Source organism: Triplophysa dalaica, chromosome 18 (genome assembly GCF_015846415.1).
Source record: "Triplophysa dalaica isolate WHDGS20190420 chromosome 18, ASM1584641v1, whole genome shotgun sequence".
NCBI classification, from domain to species: domain Eukaryota; kingdom Metazoa; phylum Chordata; class Actinopteri; order Cypriniformes; family Nemacheilidae; genus Triplophysa; species Triplophysa dalaica.
Window position 1 is genome coordinate 5068642 of NC_079559.1, and position 26492 is coordinate 5095133.

At 37.1% G+C, this 26492-nt stretch overlaps 1 protein-coding gene across 4 annotated transcripts in view; it reads right to left on the minus strand.

The window, feature by feature from the left end:
- The window catches only part of LOC130407156 (cAMP-specific 3',5'-cyclic phosphodiesterase 4D-like), a 101261-nt gene that overhangs the window by 26875 nt on the left and 47894 nt on the right, over positions 1-26492 (minus strand). The window contains exon 1 of one of the 4 annotated variants that reach the window (XM_056729857.1): positions 13719-14149. The exons of the other annotated variants lie outside the window; for them this stretch is intronic. Coding sequence (XP_056585835.1) covers positions 13719-13879 — 161 coding nt within the window. The 5' untranslated portion in view covers positions 13880-14149. Of the gene's footprint in view, positions 1-13718; positions 14150-26492 lie in introns of those variants that run through there. 4 annotated transcript variants of the gene reach the window in all.

Below are 26492 nucleotides of genomic sequence, written 5' to 3' on the forward strand. Positions count from 1 at the left end.
TATCATATAAAATAGCACAAGAGAGATTTATCTTCATTGGTAGTGTTTTTTGCCATCACATCATAGGACACATTTGCATATCTGTCAACTTCTCATTTAGAATTGGGAGAGACGGGCAAGTTGTCATTCCCTCATTTTATGGCAAAAACTAATCTACTCATTTCAACTGTTTTTACAAAACGAACAAAAATATATGTTGTCATAAAAAGGCACTTATATGCCACTTGTTTGTAAAATCTATTACCTATTATATTAAATGGCTTTTCAACTACTGATAAAAAGTAAAACAACTATTGAAAACAAAACTCATAACACTAGACATACAAAACATCATACGGACAGATTTAAAAAAGGTATCTGTCCATGCATTGCAAGTCTGTGTGAGTAAGACTAAGTGCATGTTGCCCGTACAGCATGTACCTGCGTGACTTGAACCACCGTTTTCTTTTCTTGCCTTTGGATGAGCTCATATCAAGCTGGCGGCCAGTCCAAGCAAAAGTGCCAAGAAAGAGAGAAAGAGCAACCGGAGATGCACCTAGAGATTCACCAGCCATAGTCTACTGAAGAAACAGACCGTCCATAAGCAGCTCCACATCACTCTGACATCATCCTATAATCCATCCTATAAACCTGTCTGGCATGCTTGCACTACCCACCGTTACATTTGTACTGTCTGTTGAACTGTACGTGTAATCTATGTCAACGCAAAGACACCGTATGCAAACTGTCCGAAATGAAATTTCAAGTGGATACATTCATTTGTTAAAAACTTTTTATAGTGATTCTTTACAGCAAATATTCAATGAAGCAGCACATTTAGCGTACAAAAATAAAACAAGAATTAAAAGTCCTACAAATATGACATGGGGTGATTTGGTGATATGGTGATTCGAAAACAATGTGTTTAGGAAGAAATATGGTGGATTGTTGCCAGTTGGTGCTTTAGGAGAACTAAAAAATAAAGGGTACTCTGGGTAGATTGCGTTAGTGATATTTTTGGTCCAACGAGACATAGCATAGTAAATGATGCCTATTGTCTATAGTGTATTGCATGACATAAGTACATCAGTCAAGTCATCTATGGTCAAGTGTGAACCGAGAGGACGTCTTAAATCCATTAAAGACCTGTAAACAAGGTTTTCACTCTGCCAGGAACTACTGTAACCTTACACGTCACCTTAAAGCCAAAGTCATGACATGAGTTCATCTCTATATAAAATAAAATAACACTGCAATCAGTTTTACATTATGGTACAAATTTCCTATTTAAGTATATTATAATGTACTCTATGAAAACCCAGCTAGTCGTTTTTTGTGATTTACTGTATTCTAAAATCTATGCATCCTATATAATGTAAAGAACATTCTGTGAAAATATCATCTTTATATATTTTATATTGACAGAGCAATGCAATGTCAAAGATTAAAATCATAGTAAAAACTAATGCTTGAGATCAAACTTTGATGCTCATAATCTCATAATTAGATTAGGAGACTTCAGGCTAGAAAAAAACAATTAAGCAAAACATTGTTCGGTCAAAGTTTATGCATGATTTTCTATCAACTTTACTGGTAGTACTTTTTGGGAATAATTTGTCACAGTTTACTTTATTTAGCTATTCTCACTTACATAAATTAACTACAGCGTCCTGCACCCACTATTAAAAAAATATAAAAAATGACATCTGGTGTCTGAATAATGTTTGGTAAGTACAGTATATAACCAGTGTTGGGTGTAACTAGTAACTAAGTAATTAGTTACTGTAATTTATTTACTTTTCCTTTGAAAAGTAAGGTTATTTTTCTGTTATTTAATTACATTTACTTCTGATGTAATTGACCCAAATACTGTGTTATACATTCAATAGTGGAAACGACATCCAAATTATAAATCCAACTTTAAAATGTATGCTTTAATGTTTCCTTCTCACATTTGTATACTTTGGTCAATTAATAAGACTAACTGTAATGGGGGGCGCTATGGAGCAGCGCAGGAGATAGACGTTATACATCTCCTCCACAGACAAGCCAATAGAAAGTAATTAACTGTCTTTAAGAATAATTGTAGTTAATTAATGTAGTTATCTATTATTTTTTTGAATTTATTAAATAAGCCATTTCATGTCTATCCTTGAATCAATTCTAATCAAGGCTGATATTGGATATAGAAAGTAATTAGTAATAAGTTATTAAATACATTTTGAAGAGAGTAATTTGTACAGTAATCTAACGACACTATTGAATATGCAATTATTAAGTAGTAATCAATGACTAGAGTAAATTACCCAACACTGTATATAACCTATAGAGACATTTGCAGGCAACTGTCCAGTAATATTCAATATAACAGATGGAAAGCATCCGTCCCAAAACACAGATTCACTTCCATTTCACACTCCCACTTCCCTACAACCATTCCTGATAAAACAAAAATAAATCAAAAGCTATTTTAAATGTGTTGAATATTTTAGATCTGGTAAGTTCCCACTCAGCATTTACGTAGAAGAAATAAGACACATAAACATACAAATGCAGCTGTATCTTTACAGAGCTGTTGAGAGATGAAGATGCAGAAAAGACAGATCTGTGATAGATATAAACAAGATTGTCCTCGCATCTCCTGTTTGTGAATCTATACATTTATCTATCCTATGTATTAATCTAGACAACAACTAAGTGTTATCTTTCTGTCCTATTTAAGTCTGCACTTTATTACACAATCACCCACACACAGTTAGTGTCTTTGACATCGTACGTGTGCTTTATTGGTATTAGCACGGGTCACGTATCTGATAGCGACCCTCGGTTGCCGAGCATTTGTCTTAAGCAGCCATACACACCGATCTATTTTCTCTCACACACCCTGCTTTCTTTCAGTGTGGACTGTAGCTATTGACTCACACCTGCTCCTTGGCGAATCGTGCAAATAACAAATTGGGGGCATATTATTCTAGCATCGCTTTTAAACAATGCCACGTTAAAGAATCTAAACTCTTTATTAAATTAACACAAAAGTATGCCATTTTCCATTATATCTGACATCTGGGATAGAATCATGATCGCCACTCAATTCAGGCTATTTATTGCCATTTATCTAACCAAGCTGCAGATAAAAAGGTTTATCAGGGACAGAAAGCATTAAAGGATCTTTAAGGAAATCAATGGGTTCATAACCGCCGTTCTGAAGCAGGTTATCTATAAAACAGTCTATGATTAACCAAGAGCCCAGACAACATCAGACATTTATATGCATGCTTGCTTTCAATTCGAATTCCTTATTTTTTAATGTCAAGGAGAAAGATGAAGTGTGTGTATAAACCATAAGCATTCAAATCATATGTGAACCAACCTGTTGATATGCAGTGTTGACCATTCAAAACTTAAACCTTAAATATAAGCACTGAGAATAGTGATACCCGCCAATGAAGAAATCACACTGTGGATAACATCTTGTGCCAGCAGGAATATAGATTCAGTAGTATCTGTATTTTTGCAAGATGTGCAAATATAAAGAGCATGCAATCCAATAAAAAACAAAACACAAAGTCACATCAAACCAGACACACTCCAATCCCAAATTTAATTCACTCAGCAGAAAAACCTGACGTGTCACCGCACATCACGTTCGTAAAGCTTTACCATTTCCTCTTGGGTTTGATGTCAATGGGTTTGTTGATGGCGTATGGCGAGCCGTTGATGCAGGCGCTGCGGTAACGCGCGATCCTCTCCAAAGAACAAAGTTCTGAGTTTGCTGGCAAACTCATCGCAGCGTCACGAGAGGGGCTTTGAGAGCAGAATAGAAGCTAGAGAGCGACCGCAGATGAGCAAGCCTTCCTGGGTCAGTTTGACTGTGAGGATGAATGAGACCGAGGAGAGATCTGGGAGGTGGAGGAAAGTGGGGTGAGAGAGAGAGAGAGGGAGAGAGGGAGAGGGGTGGGTGGGTAAACAAGAAGCAGGTAGATTCTGAAACCAGTAAGCTCAATCAGCTTTCAACAAAGCGTAATAAAGACGGCCCTGAGTCGGTGTGTAACTGAATGTGTGTGTGTCTAAGCGTGCGCAATCCCACAAACCTGTTTCGTGGAATTCTCCTGATCGCACTTTTATTAACCGTGGCATTTTTAAAAAGCTTTTATGCCCTGAGTCTGTGCCCCTAATCATACAGACAGGAACTGACGCACATCAAGAACATCATCTCGCAAACAACTGGATGCCACCGACACTATATTCCCACTTACAGCTAATTTAATCTGCGGTGAAGAGAAACGGCTTCGGCCTGCTAATGTACTTCTATGTGGACTACACCTAATGTCTTGTCGTGTGCGGCAAGTACGAGTTCATTTACGCACCAATCTGCGTTACACGATGTTGATGTGGTCAAAATCTGATCAGCTTGTGCATTAAACTGATTACTGGTGCTAGCTAAGGCACGAATGGCAGTTAGCACTGCTCATATTTGGGGTTCGGGGTCTAAAATCTTAAACCTAATGTTGTATTACATTTTGTAACTTATCCTCCAGATAATGGAAGATGATAACATAGACAGCCCATATAGAAATATCACATAAACTCAAGCTGAACTACAAAACAAATAATTGGGGATTGCTTCATCAAGCAACAACCGAAATCTGAGCGACTACACAGCAGTGTGCTGAAAAATACTGTCTAGCAACATTATAGCAACACCCTAGCAACCACCTGAAATACATATGGGATGTCACTTTGTGCACATGCAAACACCACTGACATTCTTCAGATACAAAAAATCTTGTTTGTAAATACGGTTTATGAAACCGACAAAATGCTAATTTATGAAACCACATATAAATCGGAAAAACAACACAGATTCCTCTGTAAAATATATTCCACATGCAATACTATTTCCCGACCACTCGAGGGCAGCAGATTACCAAATATTGGAAAAAGGAGGAATGAAAAGTTTAGTCTTTTCTCACACCTTTATAATGGCTTTATATTTTCTTTATATGCATAGTTCTATGTGAGTTAAAACAATAAAATAGATTTAAAAAAATAGAGAACAAATACATAATCTGATTATTATGCTTAAAGAAACTCCATCCATCAATTAATAGGTATCTCACCATCCATCTATCAATCTATCTGGGAAAAGCAGTATTAACATGCTGTAGTTCTCAGCGTGCTAAAATTACAATATTTTGAGAAATAATTGAGAAATATTACATATGGCAAATTATATACGTCCAGTTTACTTTTTTTACCATTACAGCCTGTAGTATCCTCTGGATTTTCCAAAATACTAACATCTGAGTTAAAATCCAATGGCTTAAACAGTCCCACGAGTCTCCACTGTGTTAATATGCCTTGTTCATTTACACTTACATTTATGCATTTGGCAGACGCTCGCGACTTACATTGGATCATCCATTTGTTTCCAAGTATGTGCAATACCCAGGGATCGAACCCACAACCTTGGCGTTGTTAGCGCCATGCTCTTACCACTGAGCTACAGGAAAGCTATTCCCAAACTATACTATACCTATTAAACTTTAGGGAGCATTAGGGAGCGTTTTAAGGGGGACACTTCTTAGGTCCCTCCAAAAATATCCAGCTGACAATTCAAATTATGAAAAATGAAATACAAATTATTAAATACATACAAAATACTTATTTGTATTATCTTTTTATAATAATTTATTAATTGAATCACAGAAAAATGTACAATTATGAATGCAATAGCTATGATTATATATCTGCCCAAGCAGAATATGTGATTGCCAACCAGTCGAGGCAGTCTAGTACTGGACCTGTGACACTTGTGTAATAATAACAGTATTTCACTGCAAAAAAAAAATTTCCACCCAGCAGAAGAAAATATAGATTGAATGCCTCGAATTTTGTTTAAGGTAACAAAGTATGCCAAAACCCCTTTAACATTCATTATTACTGGTCATTAACATTAAATGACATTAAATTTGAGCGCATAACAAACCCAGCTTTTCCGGATAATTTTCTTTGTGATGCCATTGTAACTGACAAAAGACACAGTGTAGGGTTTTGTTTGCATGCAGGCTAACAGTTTCCATCATCCATCACTTTTCTATCTCACTCCTCTACTTAACCTAACACTGTTCTCTCTCTGGTGACACCAAAGATCTGCTCGTGATTTTGTATGTAAACATTTAGCAAAAGCAACATTCAGCTTAAGTCCCCCTGAAGCAATTCTGGGCCAAGTAGCTCGCTCAAGGCATGGAGTTGGCAAAATAGGATCGTAACTCCAGAAACTCTTGCTTGCTGGTTCAACTCTCACTTTTTAGTGGCCCTGGAGGAAAACGTCTAGATTTATAGGGATGCCACACTAGAGGCACTAAACAAAACTGCTTCCAAACAGATTTTCCTATTACTCCCCTGTCTGTAATTGCAAGAAAAACAGGAAGACCCACTACCAAACATACACAGATGGTTCAAAATTAAAAAGCAATATTAAATTCACAGTGAAATAAAAAATTACAATGGCAATTTTTTCTAGAAATATTGCAGCGTTTTTGTAAACATTCGATCTAAAAAAATGTGTTCCCCTTGTAATCTTTAAATAATCTAAAATTGCACTTTCTTCCTGTAATGACTATCCACCTCAAAGGAAGTATTCTAGACGTCTTGCTGCCAGGTCCATTTCAAAATGCAGCGGCTGTTTTAATACATCCACTCAAATCACCGAAAGACGAAAGCCACGTCCACTATTTTTCTCATGAGAAATTTAATTTCACTTGGAAATGCGTCAAAATGCAGACAGTAAAAACGATCGCAACTTCCAGTTCACAGGGATTTTAAAGGGATAGTTTACCTGAAAATGTATTCACCACAATGTTGTTCAAAACCTGTATATGACTCTTCTGCAGAACACAAAAGAAGATACTTTAAGAAATGTCTCGGTGGTTTTGTGTCCATACAATTGAAGTCAACTTGGGTGAATGTAACAACGTTACAACAACGTTAACAACGTTCTTTAAATTATCTTCTTTTGTGTTTTGCAGAAAGAATGTCATATAGGTTTACAAAGACATGAAGCTATTAGGTAAGAAACTGAACTTTCATTTTTGGGTAAACAATCCTTTTCAACGTTTTTCCTTGCATTAAACTGGGATCAAGACATCAAACAGATATCAAAATATTCCCCTTTAACCACCAAGCCCCCAGAAAAGAAATTCAAAAATACCTTTATTTAGAAAACCCAAGTCCTTAAAATAAGACTAACAAATATGTGTAAGCTCAAAGATTGTTTTTCCAGCTGGAACAGTGCAAAATAATAAGTCTTGAAATGCCACCAAAAAACAACTGCTCAAGCCCTCTGGTGCTGCAAGCACCGCCCTGCTTTCTTGTCTGTGCAGTACCTCAGAAACATGATGGATTTCATAGCCTCCCAAATGGAGCGGAGGGGTTAAACAGCCTTCTTCATGCTCACCGGGTGTCCCTGCAGACCTGGCTGCATGCGCAGTCAGACTGTTGAGGAAGAGTGATTGGCTAATTAGTCTGTCTGCATGTAGCCAATTGTCACACCTGCCTGGTTTATGACGTACCCCACAATGTTGCCCTTTGCCCGGACTTGTGCAGCAACATCTTTGTTCCGTACCCGTGTGTGACGTGCAGTCTCATTTGAACAAGTCCCTTAAAAGAAGGAACGTTTTCCTTGCTAATGTTTCTTATGACCTAATTACTGGAATTTTCAGGTCCAAGACTCAATTTAAATTACCTGTATTGCAATGCACAAAGGACGGAACAAACCTTACATTCACTCGCGCACCTGCTGAGCTCAAAGCCCCTTACGAACCAAGAAGCAGAGAATGAGTTTTTTAAAACTGCCTGCAGTTGGTTTAAATGAACAAGACAGCTTGCACGCCATATGCGTTTGACCATGAACCCAACAAAACAGATGAAATAATTATGCGAGGCACAGTACGAACAGAATCGTGCACGAAAACAGACAGATGAAACAGCACCTTCTGTCATCGTTTGATAAAGATTCCTTCATGGAAATTTATATGCAACTTAAAAATGTACTTGTGACATCTGTGTTGTAATTAAAGTGATAGTTGACATAAAAATAAAAGATCTGTCTTCATTTATTCACTCGTGTGGTTTAAAACCTGTATACGACTCTTACCTGTGGAACACAAAAGAAGATATTTAAAGAAATGGCTCGATGGTTAAGTGCCCATTCAATGGAAGTCAATGGGGTCCAATGTTGTTTGGTTGCCAACATTCTTAATAGTAGTGTTTGTTCTGCAGAAAAAAAGTCTTACAGGTTTGAAATGACATGAGGGTAAATAAATGATGAATCTAAGAATTTTCATCTTTGGGGAAAATATCCATTTAAAGGATTAAAATGATACAGGCTTATTATCTATTTGGGTGGAGTCAGAAGATTCAACAAAAACGCTTGAGAGCTCTTTAAGCAAGACTAGAAATGTAAAGGAATATAAGAATATAACTGAGATTGTTTGTAAAATGTATCTTATTTCCCAGATTATATTTTCATCAAGCTATTGTAAATCACTTTGGATGAAAGTGTGTTGTTAATGCCAAAAGGTATATGTAAAATGTAAATGATATTATATAAAATGTATCTGTAAATGTTTATGTAAACCATCAAGAAATAAGGCCTTTCAAATCAGAGGCAAATGTTATTACATCTGTACAAAAGCTGATTTCGTAATCTTTTAAAGACACGACAGAATCTGTGTGACAAAATGGTCCGACAGTATGCGACGTTACCAAGGTTACTGGAGATGAATTCGTCTGAAGAATAAGACCAAATGCTATTCCCCTGGGAAACAAAGACGTACAGCCAGTCAATTACAGAGAGAGACGAGCATAGAGAAAGCACAGAGGACATGCTTGTGACAGACATCACTATGCGTTTTACACAGACCCAAATATTCACAAAACACAGCCAAGAACAGCCCATATTTTAAGATTTACCTGACAACTTCCCTTACTTGTCGCAATAGCACAACACAGCATTTGTGACATGAAGTTAAAAGGATTTCAGTTTAAGCACAATACCTCATGAAGCTTTCCTGTGGCTCATTGGTTACAGTATCGCATTTACAATGCCAAGGTCATGGGATCGATCCCAGGGGATTCCACATAGTCAGAAACAAATGTATAATACAATGCAATGTAAGTCCCTTTGGATTAAAGCGTCTGCCAAATGCATAAATGTGTAAATGTTTCATAAAGCGGATGATCTGACTCAAACAGCTGATATATTATATCCTCTTATATCCATTTTGCACATTAAAACAAAACAAGCATGACGGTACATATAGTGCAAAATAAAAACAAAATCCCAGTTTCACATCAAAGTCCACAACAAATGAAGTAAATAACATAACAGTGATATTTTAGCGATCATGAAGGTGAGGTGTTTGGCACTTTATAACAGCATTAAATTCTGTCAGTAAATACAGAAAGCTCGAGACCGTTAGCTTTATTTGTTTTGGGTATAATAAACCCCTCATTTTGTAGCACTTATTATGACATTGTTATCAATCATAGTATAAATTAAACAAGCCGGATATAATCTTTTATCATCTCTTGTCATCTTGCCAGCAATTCAAACTATTGGCCAGGACAGCTTGTGTTTAAAACAGGAAAGCGTGGCGTAATGTGATAAGTCCAGCACATTTTTGTTTTCAAGCAAGAATGACGCACGGGAGTGAGTCGATTGAAAAGTTAACAATGGTAAAATGCATCTACAGTAAACTTCCAAATATGTTAATAGAATTTCTAAATATAACCAAAATACGGACCGAACATTTACTTGTTTGCCGTTTAAAGAGAACAAAAACTTTGCCGCGTTTTAAGGTCAATAAAAGACTAAATCAAGACTGCTTATTGGATAACGGGTTGTTGATATAAGCATAAGACTGTGCGCTATCTTAAGCTCAGAGAGATGAGTAGCAGAAGGTCTGGCAACACAAGGTGTGAAGGAAAAATGTAGTGGTGTTTGTAGAAGCCTAATCAAAAACATTTCAATTTGAGCTATTCATATAGATTCCCTCGTAAAGTATTATGCCAGAATGAGCTGTTTGTGATAATGGCAACATTAATTTTTTTAAAATATTTTAACAAGTATTGCCACATTTGATCATTGTAGAAGCCAATTACCTTAGAAAGCATGGTAATATTTTTCAAGTTTTCCATTGAAAATCTTCAGGTGTTGTAAATGGCAGGTGCGATTCTAATGAAACGTATCTGCAGGCTAAATTGCAGCATCAAAGAGGAAAGAACAAGAAGATAAGAAACACAACCAGACTTGAATTTCAATGAATGTATGTCTAAAACAAAGACATCATTTGGAAATCCTCATTAGGAAGCTCATTTTATGCTTTGATATGCACATGGGTTTTAAATTGCAACACTGTTTTATGACTATTCTCTCCCCGCCCATTAAATGATCTGAGGACGACTAGGGATGTTAGTAAGGGAAATAAGAACACAATGCACTTTTAATAAGTCAAGGGCAAATCGCTATTTCCTCTTCTTAATGAGGATTGCACAACATATTTCCTTGTGATTTTTAGTACATAAGATAAGAAACCTGCATATGGCGAAATAAAGCAGTGGAGACAGCACAATGAAACACTTAAGAAATAAGAAAATTATTAATGTACTGTTTGAACGGTACATGGGTTTGAAATGAATAAACCAGAACCAGACAAATGCTGGATGGCAAAATTGATTATGGTCTATCACGTGCCTTACATTTTCTGTTTGTAAAGATGGTTAATGTTATACCTTTAGCAAGGCATGCAAAAACATATACACAAAGAAAGAGATCAATAAATCTCATGGGGAGAGACCACTTGGATGCATTCCCACTTGTTACATCATTTTTCCCATTAATTTTGTTATATCTACTTTTTTCCTGAGCAAACTGTTCTACCTCAGCAATACTTATAGGAGCACTGAAGTACCTTGAACATGCAAGTGGAAACTCACAGTTTGTCAATAGCCAGCAAATTGGCAGCATTATAAAAATGTACCCGCTGTGATGCCTGTTTTTTAAAATGTGAGTGACCTCATATGCCCCAGAGACAGCCTCCAAACATGCGAAACGTTCCACCACGACAACTGTCGTCATTGCAGACCAACTTCCTGAAACCACTAACACTCAAAAGGTGCGGTTGAAAGTTAAGATAACAATGCATCTGTTAGTCAACGGCCACTATGTCCCCCATTTTAATTTCCTGTAAAGAACGCAACCTTAAAGTAGAACAATATCGCAAGCCACAGAAACGGACTCTAGAAGCATGCGTATATTCAATGCAGCAGCCCACACGCTAACATGTTTTAAAACACCCAAAATGTGAATCAGGTTAGCATTGGTGGGCCGCTAATGATGCTAACCGCTTGTGGCGTTATTCCTCCCGCATCAACAGAGCCGGAAATATGGACGGAGCTGATTGCCGCCCGTTGACTGTGCTGACACGGTGTTCTTATTGTGAGCCAATAGCGAGACACCCACTCGTTCTTCACTGTTGTCAAGGAGCCCAGCGGCAGATTCAATAAGGCATCTATCAGCCGAGCCTTTCCGCTGAGCTGAAGGGATGAGAAGTGCTACACAAGCGCCAGTATTTCCAGGGAAAATAAGCGCCTTGGCAAGTCTACAACCAGGGATTTCGTGATTGGGTCTCCAGTGAACCAAATGTTAAAGCGAACAAAAATGTAACATGCTGGATCTCCATTATTGCTCTTTGTTTATTGTGTCATTCAACACAAACACGACAAACACCTTTGAGGCTGTAATCCCTAACTTTTGACTCTTTATAACCATCTTTGTTGAAACATAAAATTGTAGGTTACAGAGTTTTTTTAACATGCTTTACAAAAAATAACAATGTTTTTTTGTGGTAAAGTCCATGTTTTTGGTCGATTGACAATGCTTTAACTATAGATTGTTTTATCGGCAACAACATAAACAAACTTTATTGTGCTTTTGTGGCATCCGCAAAGAATTGTTCCTCTAGATTATTTCTAAATACAAGCAAAAGAATTCACACGTAAAGTACACTAGCAAGCAAGATCTAGCCAGTAATATTTTGGGTTACCAGAAAACTGTTACCTGGCTAAACTTAAATGCAACAAAGTTACAAGACCCATTCAACAATTTGTTTAAAATTTTAAATGATTATACAATGAATTCAATAAATTGTTTATTTAATACAATTATTATACAATAAAATATGAATATAAAGAAAATATAAACAGTTATATTATAAGCCACTAGCCAAGCAGATAAACAAACACAGACCAGAAGTTAACTTTGGGCCAGGCATGTGCATCCGGTGAAACAGTCTAAAGTAAAGTACCCACGTTTTTTTGGTTTTAACTGTAGTAAAAACATTTTTTTTTTGTAGCCTGTTCACTGTCAGCGTTCGGTATACGGGAGACCGTAAGTTTGCATGTAATTTCTAATCGAATTATGACAAACCATATATCATTGGAAAGGTCTAAGACTCCAGAACACATATTTAATTTTTTTATAATTTATGTAGGGAGAGTAATTGCTACTCTTTTTAAAGAGTGTGCTTAGATTTTTTGTCATCCCTTTGCGACCCGTATTTTTTATTTTTAATCAAAGAAAAACTATAGCAAAATTATTTTTTACAATAAACCTAACTACGTAGCTTTAATTTTTTGTGATTTTTTTAGCAATAATCAGCTACTTTTCTTTTTTCAAACGAGACCAACCGTATTTCTGTATTTCAAAGAATTCATGAGTTACCGCCATTTTAGTTCCAACATGAGTTTTCATGTGTAGGCTCAAAAAGGGCTCCGACAGTTAACAGGTCATTTTCATAACAGCTGGGCTGAAGTCAAATCCTAAAGTTAAAGTTTAGCAAATTGGGGTAGGGTAAGGAGATAGTTCTGTATTTGTTATGTACTTTCACAAAACCTGTTTTGTTTTTTTTTAACCCCAAAAATAACAGATCGCAGCTTCAACTCAAGATAACTTATTATAATAAGTCAATATAACTTTGGATTGCACACGATTCCTTCATAGATGCAAATAAGAATCGTGAATCTCACTTTAAAGACTATAAACGTGAAGACGAACAAAATAACTCAGGCCCTATGATCTTATTTGGCTTCTGGAGTGGCTAGACTCCGACAGGCTCACAAGCACCATTCTGATAACATTAAAACCTCCCCTCTTGCTAATCTGCTTCTGTTATACATCCTCATCTGTGAATCTGTTCACCTTTAATGCTAGATGTGGCCGCAGGAAATTAATCCACCATTAAACAGTAAATTTGCCCTGAATGGCAAGCTGGTGGATGAGAGCACAGCGACTCGTGACAAAGCATCCCCTCAGACAGACAGCAGGCACGTGCACCCACTCGGACACGTGCTCACACCAAAACAATTACCGCATAACCGTTACTTTGCACATATAAACCTAGCAACACTATCCCAATGAAAGGATAGCGTGGCATATGTCAGCACTGCTTTAAAACCTAGTAAACTGACTTGCTGTTTACCACCTACAGAGGCAGATGCCTTCTAAGGTCTGTAAAGGTAACAAATAGGGCTCTAAAGAAAAAAAAAAAAAAAAGAGTAAAAATACAAAAATATTGAAAAACACAGTAAAGTAAAAAAAAATGTGTTGTGAACTCAAACAAACTAAATCACTCTCACAAACACTTGAAGATATATGCAAAGCAACGCGCTCTCACCATATCCAGGAGTGTCTTCTGATCGGATGGCTACTCAAGTGCATCATTCTCTCCCCACCAACCCTGTGATTGTAACCGAGCTTCATTGAATGACAGACTTTCGAGAGCTTCTCAACAAGCTCTTCAGAAATCCTTCTCATTGAGAGAAAAACTAAGATCATCCACTGAAAATCAGGCCCTGTTGTGGCCGTGGACTGTCCTGTGTCCTGTCCATACTGTAAAACAAGTCTACTTCCATGTGTGGTCTGGGTAACACACAATGGTTGGAAAAAAATAAAAACATTTAAACTTCAACAAAGTTAGATAAAGGTTGAAATACAAAACAGTAGACACCAAAAATAAAAGAATGAAAAGAAACAATGGGTTCCTTAAGTCTGAATGCAGCAGCATCTGATGAAGTTCACGTGCTCTGACGAAAATGTGATGATCTGTTCTTGTCCTGCCTAACGTTCGTTGTGTTTATCTGGTAAACGCAGGACCACATTCCTCCTTCCTATCCTCATGACGATATCAAGCCTTTGTTTTTTCCTGTTGCCAGTGATATATTTCCTCTCATATCATAGAGGGCAGGGCACAGAAGTTCACTAAACACATTCTACCCTAAATCCTTCAATGTATCAATTTAATACATTTGTTTTGTAAAAATCAAACTGTATTTTTTGTCATACGCTCTATTAGAATAAAAATGGGCTCGTGTTGGCCATAAAAACTGGTCATGTATTTTGTATTTGTAATAAAATATAATGCAAATACGTGTTCTCTATTATATTATCTCTTGTACTTTCTGTGTACATCCAATAGGCATAATATACATGCCACTGTGTTCAACATAATGTATTTGTTTTGGTAGCTTAATGTGAAAAAAGTTGAACATTAAATTATTTCTGTGATATACATGAAAAGACAGTTTGTAGTGGATCTCTTGTAATGCTTAAGACAAAATACAAAATATAATGTTGCAGCTACTAGTTCCCAGACAACTGGCGAGTTATATTTACTTGTGTCTGAAGCATGATAACAGGACCCTGTGTGTGAAGGAGTGTGTACCCGTCACAGTGGGAGGAAAACACATTGGCAACATAGAGTTCTAGCGTACAGCTGACGGCATATGGTCATTATCTTCCACCCCAGAATGAGAACATCCGCTCCCCTCATGTTTTGGAAGCTAAAGCATATCGATTCTTTCACTATTTAACTTCTTAAAATCAATGACGCTCTATTGAGGTCTCGGTTGACAAAGATTTATTTATCGTATACTTTCTCCACAATTTAGTCTCTCCTCACCACGCTGCTTCCCTAGACCGCAGTGGTAAAAAAAAAGATCCCATGAGATTCAAATGAATGTATTTTATTGCATTACACACTTGCAATGGACGGATTGAACCAGGCATCACAATGATCAAGAATCAGTTGACATAGTGGTTCTCAACTTGGTCTTCAGTTCCTAGACTTGATGCCCTTGTGTAATCTATCACAATACCAAAACTGTCAAATGTGAACAAAATATCTGTAAACTGAACTGATACATGCATTTAAGCCTTGATTTGCTTAAAATCATCCCACTCTTTTTTCCTAGAAATACATTTACAGTAGGCATGCCCGGAGTCACACATTTGATATTCCTCATTGCATAACATCCGTCAGGATAAAAGCTTTCACAAAAACCCCACAGAGCATAAATTTATAAATGCACCATTGAACAACCTGGTTATAGTGCATTATGCAATTCCTTCCTTCCTTTTACAGTATAGGATCGGTGACCGTCAATCTCTACCATTGCCACTTCATTCTCTTATTAATTCAGTGCACTTACTGACAGTATGCCAGACAGTGAAATGCGCGCTGGTATTTGGACTGAGTGCGTTCACTTAAGAGAGAGATGCTTTGACCGACTATCTCTTGAATGAAGGTCCTACAGGGGCAGCTCCACTAGACAGTCCCCCGAATTTCCCAAAATAGACTTTCTGCATTGCGCCAGAGGTCCCTTTCTTGCAGTTTGTTGTTTGTAACCTCTCCATGGTGAAATCTGTCTCGCTCTTCAAACACTAAACACTTCCCACATTTTGTTTTCATGAATGTGACCGTGAGGACAGAAAATGGCGAGGCAGCACCTTAGGTCTTAAAACAAAGGCATTTCATGAACTCGAGCAGAGCGCCACAGAGACTCTTAAAAGCTTTACGGGTGCAGGGTGATGTTTCAAAAGGGTAAATCCGTAAAATTGCGTGAAGCGAACTTTACATCCTATGCAAACATAAACTACTTTTATTACAGAATTTTTGCTCTGCATATTAAGTTGTTTTTTCAAAAATATCTAGAGTTCAAACTTTATATTCATTGAATGTTAAAGGACCAGTTCACCTAAAAATGAAAATTCTGTCTACATTTATTCACCCTCAAGTTGTTTAAAATCTACATAAATTTAAGATATTATAAAGAATGCTTGTAACCAAACAGTTCTTGGCCACCATCGACTACCATAGTAGGAAGAAATGCTTTATAAAACTGTTTGTTCTGTTGTACACAAAAGAAGATATTTTGAAGAATGAAGGAAAGCAAACAGTTCTGGGTCACTTTTGACAACTGCTGTCATTTTTCCTGCTATGTAGTCAATGGTTTAATTGGTTTCAAGCATTCGTCATCTTTCTCTGTGTTCATCAGTACAAAGAAATTAAAACAACAACTCACAGGCGAGTAAATGAAGACAGCATTTTTATTTTTGGGTAAACTGTCCCTTTAACTAAAACGAAATTGTGAAATACTGTACTTTCTCCTATCCAGAAATGATTGGTATGTTAGTTTACCTAGCAACCTTCTTATAGACAATTGCTTTTACAGCTTACATTGGTGCTGCTAGAAATTACACCTGGTGCAAACATTAGTACCGACAGAAAACAATTTACATGCTATAATGAAATACACAAAAATGAGCTCCACAATAAACCTCTGAAACACGACCTGTCTCCAGAAGTTATTACCCAATTTATGCATCTGAAAGAGACAACAGGCTCTTATCTTTGTTATATTGCGAGAGCTAATGAATTACTCGCACCCAGAGACTAATTTACATAATACCAATTCACACCCAAAGGCGTAATTCAGGCTTCCTGCAAGTCCTGAATTCTATTACTGTTGTGAAAACAAATCCCCATTGTGTAAAGTAAGCGATGGTGAAAGAAATGGCAGGAAATCTGCAGTGAGGAAAAAAGATACGACACCGCAGCTGTCAATGTCACGTGAATGCCCCAATCTGTACGCGGGAGTGTATAATTACTGTAAAATGGTATTAACCATCACCTCGTCTTGATGGATTCTTTGGTGCATCCAGGATATTAGATCTGACAATGGAAGGGACCATTCGGCCACCTCCAATAACCAGCAAACAGAGTCTGGGAGGAGATTTGGCGCAGAACACGTGACCTTTAAATGTCACGGGTCATAAAACTACACAGGTAAAGAAATGAAACATCATCTTGGTGGCCTGAAGTAAAAAACAAGCATTGCAGAGGAAATCGAATAAATCTGAACAGGCTTTGTTGTATGTGTCTAGATTTTTTTTGGTGGGGGGAGTGAGGGAAGGTAAGCAAGTACTGTAATATAGAAACAAGAAAAACATCTCCAGCTATTGTTTTTTGCTATACAAGAGATTATGCAAAAAAAAGTTGTATAAAATATGTATGTGTTGTTGGGTTGCACGGTGTACCGGTGCTATGGTAGCATGGGCGATGCTAAAGCTTCAAAATACGCGCGATACCTCTCTATTTTTGAAACGGTAGTATCGAAGTACTGTGGTTAATGTTGCATATGCGCATTGATAATAATTTGAACACTTAAATCTGCCTTTCTGCGCTGTTTATCTCCTAAATGAATGTGTGTTTTGAATGACTTGGACGAGTTAATGATTCAAATTGCCATTTGAACAAGTTGGTTAAATGATTTACTGACTCGGTGGAAAATAGACGCCACCTACTGTCCATCTTAGTTTCGCATTTAAAGTAAGCCTAATATTTCCCTTTATATATATATATATATATAAGACTGCAGTATCAATGAATTTGTGTCCCACATTTGAATAAGTTCCCACGTGAAAAATGATCTAATGTACTTTAGTATTTACTACAGTAAACTACTAAAACTCATAGATACTAGTGTTTTTTAGTCTTATCATAGTAAATATTGAAGTATACTACTGTATTTGCTACAATTTATACAATTGCTACATTTCATAGTACAAAATATTCTAGCGCAAAGTATAATACAGATCACTATAGTAAATCCAAAATGTTTAATCTAAATCTGTGATTTTTGTATAGTTTTGAATTATATGGCACAGCATTGTGATACTACTTAGTATCGAGATACTTCAGCTGGTATAGTAACGTAAGACATGTTTTATGGTACCGTGACAACCCTAGTGTGTAGTACACTGTAAAACTTGCAAATAACTTTCTGTAGATTTAATTACATTCCTATTATGTTTTCAATTTGAGTTCAACTTTACATTAACCAACAACAAAACACTTTTGAGATTCAAAATGAGCAGAGAGTATGAGAAGAAATGAGAAGAGACTAGCATTAGCATAGCGTCACTGCAATGATTACATTAAGCAATTTTGTCTTGTTTTCTAGTACAAATATTTAAAACTTCTTAAAAACGATACATTTACATAACAAGAAAAGATAGTCTTGTGTATAAAAGAAAATAAAAGAACTAGGTAAGTTTATGTTTCCAAAAAAATTGTAAATTAAATCTACAGTAAGTTACTGGCAAAACCTGCTGCAAACGTTTTACAGCAAAGTTTTACATGCATGTACTGTTTTAAGAAAAAATACATATTTATAAAACAATTTAAATTATATTTATATATAAATGTATATACACATGTAAATATATACATGTATGTATGTGTATTTGTTTATACATAATTATTATACACACAACACACACATAGTGCATATTATGTAAACAAAAACTGTGATTTTGCATACAATTACTCTAAAATAATTGTTTAACAGCCCTACTTGCCATTTACTGTTTTTGCATTCTGCAGTGACATAATAGAATTAATCCCATTTCTGCAATTGCAGCTATGCAACAAAGGTTTGCGCTTTTCAACACGTCCCGACATGCAATAAAACAGGTCATGGTTCTATTGCATCTATCAGCTCTGCTTGATTATCGGAGAAAAGTGTGAAACCGTCTCTGAATGACCATGTTCTCCCCTTGACACTAAACTCGGTAAACAAGCCCTCTAGTGCTACACAAACAGCCAACCAATAACCTCCTCAACAGTTGGTTAGTTTACCCCACCTCAGTCCATCAATTACGTCTCTTCCAATTCATTAGCTGTAATCACATCGAATGGCCCTTTATAGAGTTTCCCGGCTTGAGCACCCACCCACGATGAGAAAAGTAATGTGAATCTGTGGGTATCTTGCGAAAGCGAAAACCTTTGCGTTAAAAATAGCAGAAAGAGTCGTGTTATGTAACGGATGAGAAAAAAGAGAGGCACACAGTTGGGTGTTTACTCAAGCAAGCCGACGAATCAAGGGGTCTAATCCACCTGCTCATTATTATTCATGTTGATGCGACTCTCCCTGAATCTGTTACATCATCCAGTGAGATATTTCTACACACGACTGTGAATTTTTATTTGAATGATTTCTATGTAATCGTTTTTGTGTCTTTTTACATTAAGCAGGGTCGTGACATAAAATCGCTTGCACTCCGTTCGGTTAGATGTAACCTGCTAACTGAGAAGACACCATCTAGACGCACAGGGGAATTTAGTCGTGATGAATGTAAAAATGGCCATTAGCAAGGGGCAGAAAAAAAGTCCAGATACTGCCAGCATGATGGAGCGTTAGTTGCGGTGAAGACCCTGGTAGTGGAGGAGCCTGATGAATAATTTATATTCAGTGCATCATGTGGGGCCTTGCACCCGGTGTGAATAGGATTCGAATTTATTATTGATCCTAAAAGGTGTTTTAATTGAAAGCTGTGTATACGTCATTCTTCCTTAAAAAAGAAACCTCCACAATCAATTTAAAGCATATGAGACCTGTCTTGCCAACCAAAACATGCAATGGGGACTTACACCACATACAATGCATCAAACTAGTTTCCAAAGTGACATATCAAATATTTTAACAGAGACAATTTTATGATACCAAAATGACTTTTATGACATTCTAAGATGATGTCTGTAGTGAAGACATGATGTGTTAACAATAATCCAGACAAAAATTGTAAGCAGTCCCCACATGTAGGTAATGCTTTTGAAAAAACCTCATTGCAAAAAAAGCTTAATTCTTTTTCATTGAGACATTGTTTAATGGAAATGCCGTATTTTTTAAATATCTGTGTCAACATTTAGAAAATATTGTCCTGCGCATATCTGTTGCAAAAACCCAGCTACTGTTGGTCCTCGTGCACTGTTCAGTAAGAAATAATAAAGCATTTCATCCTAACCACAGTCTGCGTCTCTCAGCGCCTCAGCAGCCCGCAATCCAACACGCCCCAACTCTCAAACGCAGCTGTTAAACCAATGAGGTGTGCAGGGCCCATTTCTGCTCTACATGATCCCAGCTTATATCAGTCAGGGGATTTTACCAAGTGTACTGTGACATTCTGCAGTGCATCGGGTAAAATTAGCACAGTGCTTATAGGCCCCACAGGTGATAAGTGGCTTTCCGTCTCTGTTTCTCACTCAGTTACTACGGTATCATCTCCTCTTTCACTGAGCACTCATCGCATCCCTCCCGCGCTGATGACTGCTTATTCTCTCGTCAGCCCTCTCACGCTGCCATCCCCGAAGACACATCAACAGAGGCTGTTATAAATTAAATTAAGAAGCACATTTAAGAAATGTTCGAGCCATTGGAGACATTCCTACAGGAGATGGTGAAATTCGGTGCAAGGACAATACGCAGATATTAAGCCTTTTCATTTATGAATGTAGCCTACCTTTGAGCAGGCACCCATTGGGATCCTGGCTAACTTTAAAATAAGGCTTGGAAGAAAAATCTTGAGAACTTAGGCCACATGAACACGAAGCCAGAGCTTTCCCTGTCCAATCTATATTTCCTCTTCACAGCGTCGTCTCAAGAAATATCTGCGTACACACGAAACCACTTAAAGCGACTTAAAACGGTGTAGTATATATGCCAAACCATTATGTGGGGCTGTATTTCTGCCACAGAGATACACTAAAAACGGAGAAGAAGACTTGGAGCATGCGTGATTACATCATTGATTAGGTTACGGTTTTGCGTCAAATTAACATTCTGTCTAGTGTCGAGTTGACACTTTAATTTTTTCTTTCCTATTCACTGCTCACATAGGCTACTGTTTTAATGTAACCAAACGGCTATTTTTCATATTTAGTTTCTGTTGTCAATAGAACGAATATACAACAATGACTGTGTGGCCCATTAAAATTATGTGTACTGCAATCTACCGAAGGAACCAAAGGTTTGACAAAAGGTTTGTCGCAACGTGCTTTTTATAAAAAAGGGTGTTTATAGGGTTTTTAAATGTCACCAAATGTATTTTCTCTCAAATTCTGACCAGCCACACTAAATGATCAGCAAGTGATCATCATGCTCCTGATGCATGAGGAAAAAAGTTGTGTTGATTTAAATTTTTATATAAGAAAAAATGTTAACATAAGTTTGATAAAATCTTGAATGTCTAAAGCAAATCATCTAAAAAATTCAGACATGTGATTGCTTTCAATAATCATGCAACTTAACATTCAAAGATAAAAACAGCAGAACTGAAGCCTGCTGTACATTATCTAAAGCGACTTACGACTTGTCACCGTGTGTGTTTCCAATGGAAGAAAGAAAGATGCAAACAATGGAGTGCAGGGAGAGAAAAAAGGAAAGAAAACGGTAATAAAAGGCCAGAGCACACCCAACAGAAAGCCATTAAAACAGTCTATACACTACTGTGTGGCAGCATATATTGGTCAGCGGGTGCATTAACTAAAGCATGCAAACAGCGCGCTTCTGATTAAATAATGCAGCTGGCTTTAACCGCACTCATCTCACAAAAGCGTATACTGAAGAGGCAGATGAGAGACTAGCGCTGCGTTGAGAAGGCAGCGGTGTCAAAGGGTAGCATTGAGCGCCTGTTGACTATCGATCTGTTGGTCTTCTACGCACCTCAGTTCTCCGCATGCAGATGTACTCTGAATCATGCATATTGTGAGGATATTTATATCACAGCATGATTAACTAAGGCATAACATCTTCCAGCAGTAAACGTACAGTTAAACCTTGCAGTAAAACTACCTGCCAGAAGTCTAAAACACGTTGTGGTGGAAACATTTGTCATGCGCTTTTATGGTGTTTAAGTTGTGCTTGTGAAAGCACGGGCATCACAGATTTGAATGGACTTATTCAGTAATAGCTTTAAATTGATATACAAACCTTGGCTATTAAGTTTGCTTGGGGCACCTGCTGTTTTGATGGTCATAAGTTCATGGTTAACTGTGATGTGAACATTTAGAGATGAGGTCGAAAATTGTGATTACTTTAAATTGATAAGGTTCTGTGATAGAATCATAAAGATAAAAGGATGATCTTATGAGCAGTGGAGGAGAGGGTAGGATTATACATCCTGCTTTTGTTATTGATTTGTTTATAAGGAAAAAAAAATTTTACATGTTCGAAATAAAAGTTTTTCAATCATTCATATTGAAGTGCAACATTTTCTTTAAGCACACTTGGTCATCTATAATCTCATTTACAAAAGCATACGACATACTGTTTATGGGGTTTTGGTTGATATCCATGTATAAGTAACAGAGTTGGCACACGGTGTCATACATATTCTTACTTTGCAGACCTGAAGAGTCATTCATAATTCACCATCTCCATGCTAGGGTCTAAAAATAAGGCTCTTTCTCGGTGGTAATAATTAATTGTGGTTTCTGTCCCCTTAAGTTACCAGATGGCTTTTTAACGTACATTCGAGACAGTGATAGCCCCCGGCTTGAAAGGACAATACTGCTGGGGAACTATTCAAATGACTGACATTTCCAGGAGGGAACAAATGCTGGACGCATCAAGAAATGTCAGGCTTTGGTATTTTTGTTAATTGGACAAATTCTTCCCACCTCCACACACATATACACGCACCTGTTTCCTGGTGAGATCATTTTGCACTGTAAACGTCTTTTATCACACTTTTGTCCCTTTTTTGGGCAACAGCTGTGAGGACAGCACTGTGCTACTGAACTGTGAAGGTGACAGCCAGGGAAAATCTTTTACACTAGCTGATTTTTTTTAGCACAATCCGAAAAAAATCTATACTGTTACTGATGTTACTGCACATTAATTATCTTTGTATTTCTCTCTATGTAACAATCTCCATCTCAGCACAGACATTCTAATAAATGCTCAATTCTGTACATTAGAGCAAACAACACTCTTGGGGCTGCGATCTGTTCCTCTGTTTACGTTGAACATGGCAACTCAATGCCCTCTGAGAGCCAATTAGGAATCTCAGGAACCCAAACCACATCTGCCACCATCAACACACAAACCAACACAAAACAAACATTCACAACAGCATGATACATTAAAAGAGCAAAAAATCAGTATGCTGGTGTTTTTCTTTACATTTAATTGCAGCTAGAAAATTTATTTACGACAACATTTAAGTATAAATATTAATGTATAAATTAATATAACTTATTACATTTTCTATTGCACGATATTTCATTAACCAACGTCTTTGAAACAGCGCTTCTAATAATAGACCACATTTCTTCTGTTATTTGCTGTGCTCAGACTGAATGCAAACAATCTCCTACAGAAACAAAGACATTACCAAACCATAATTTTTTATAGAGTGAAATTTATTTTCCTCTAAAACATTAATGCCACTAAATCAATCTACGTGCACACGGGACATGATAACACAAATCTCACCGGTTTATCTCACTACTTCTCTGTGCACCATGAAAGACATTCATCACAGATAAAAATAGCCAGACGGTGCATTTCATCCCCTATTTCCGTGCATCATTAGTTTGTTTTCATTCGATTTGCAATTAAATCAAGCACCCTGGGATTATGAGCACTGTTGCTGCTCACCATGGAAACGAGGTAATGCAATATGTGATGGTTGCTCAAGTCAGTGCAACACTTTCTACAAAGCACATACCAAATCCAGATTGATGGGGGGGCTGATGCAGGTCTGTTATCTGTACCCAGTAATCTATGGCGAGGAGAAAAAACTCATCTGAGTGACATCCAGTCTCTTCTATAGAGGCAGGGCCACTGCAAACAAGAGCTAAATTAATTTCTATAAATAGACTTTCTGAGAAAAGAAGGGTCTTCTTGGACGTCTGTACTGATACACTGGTGCTGAGAATGAGCAAATTGTTGTAAAGTATAAAGTTGACGTACCATGCAATGGTGTATTTATAACTTCCAAGACATTGTGGTTTTGAAATCCAAGATAAAATGCTAAATTGCAGTTAATAAAGATACATGTTTTGCATTGACTTTTTTTAATCCAACATATCAAATCTAACATACTTTTACATCACAGGAATGTATTTGGCAGAGGCCTTTATCTAATGCTCTTAGTGGATTTATTTTATCAACAGTTGCATTGTCATTATCCATGACTTTGACGCTGCTATAAAGTGTGCTAGATTCATGGTCTATCAGCTCAACCACCAAACAAAAGCGACATATCACTTTATGAAATGCTTAGCTTAACAAGAAGTCCAAGGCCTAAAATTAAACGTAAATCAGCAAACTGGTAAACTGACAGTAAAAGCGAGTCACACCGCTTAGCAAGCTATGACAAACTATCAAGTGATTCTAAAATCAATGGAGCGGCGAGCAATGTATTTTTTTTGTCATACCCAACAACAACATTATCATCATGTACCACACCTGTCACCAAGCTAATATCTTCGGGCTGCACGTTTATGTATATATCTTTGCTATAGGACGATGTTCAACTTCAACTGTGCATCATTTAATATCTAACGTTAGTAGTTCAGGATTTTATACGGGCACGATCCTGTTATGTAAACCGTTCAGTGACTACAATATTGGTATTTTTAAAATGCATTTCATAATGGCAACATCCGAACTGAACATACCTTCGTTATCCAATAAAGCATATTCCGCACTCAAATCCAGTCACAAATGCCATGCAATGCAATATCCAATTTCAAATTCATCCCACAAATGTGTTGAGAAAACTTTGTCTCATGACAAATATCCCACTTAGCGTTTCTGTTGTAAACATGACGCAATTGTGTGACGATGTAGAATAACCGCTGAATCGTTTTTAAAAAGCGGGTAATACGAACGGTTCAAACTCATGGAAGTTCTGGATTTTGCATCATTAGCATACAATCTTACACAATAGTTTTCCAACGTGGGACTAGGGCACCATTTCACAGGTATAATATTTATATTCATGTAACTCATTTATTTGCAATTTCATGTTTTTCAGTTGTGCAGTGAGTTCACTTTGCAGCAATATAAGCATTTGAATAATCTTCAATATATAATACTTTTTTATAAAATTAAGTTGTCATCTTCGGCACATTTTTTTAATACCCAATTTTAACAATACCTGTAATTGGAAAATTGAAATTCTATCACTCTCCTCACGTTCTTGTTGTCCCCTGTGCAGCATCAACAGCATCCCGTACATCCCAGGATATACCCATTTCCCTAATTTGCTTGCAACTAATTACTGATGTACTAGACAACCAGTACCGCATGTACCGTAAAGCAAAAGAGCCATTCCTCAGTTATGACATCTAACATGGTGAGCAGTAGTCATAAAGTAGCTGCGATTTGTCAGCCCAAAGGTTATTCTGTCTCCATTCCTTCCTCCAAAACGCATAAAGGAACAGGCAGGTTGACAATAATGTTGTCAGTCTCTATTCTCAATGGATTAGTGACAGTCTAGCAACATAGAAAGTAAATAATGTGCAGATCTTATACAGGAGGCTACTTTTATGAATAGTGTGGGGGTATTACAGCACCTGACATTTACATTTACATTTAGTCATTTAGCAGACGCTTTTATCCAAAGCGACTTACAAGTGGGGTAGGTAATGGAAGCAATTGGGACAGCATAAGTACAACAAAAGCATAAGTGCAATCAAAAAGAAGACTGGTCTCATACAGCCTAACACAGTATACAGAATCATTCATTCATACTTTTTTTTTTATGGGTAGAGAAGAAAAGAGTAGAGAAGAAAATAAAGTCAGAACAGATCAGTAAGATGTTGACGGAAGAGATGTGTTTTCAGGTGTTTCTTAAAGATGGCTACAGAATCTGCAGATCTTGTAGCAGCAGGGAGATCATTCCACATAGGTGGAACAGATCCGGAGAAGGTGCGCGAGAGAGATTTTTTACCTTTATGGAGTGTAAAAAGAGTGTAAAACATGTGGAATCATTTGACCTCAGATTCTAAATAAATAGCCATTTAATCAATATATGTTTTTTGGATTGCATAATTCTTAAAAAATACCTATTATGATGAAGTGAGGGCTTTAGTAGAGATGTCTGCACATAAAATTGTTCAAATGTGATGAGAACATCCCCATCAGTGTGAAGAGTGTCTATCAGCTCCATGGGCATCGTGCTGTCTATATTTTAATCAGGCAAATTAGGCAGGCGGCTAAACACCTATGAGCCCTCAGAATGGGAAGGTACACATCAATTCCTTCCCAAGTGAGTGAATCTGTGCATTTCTGCACTCACTTCACTAAAAAACACTCCA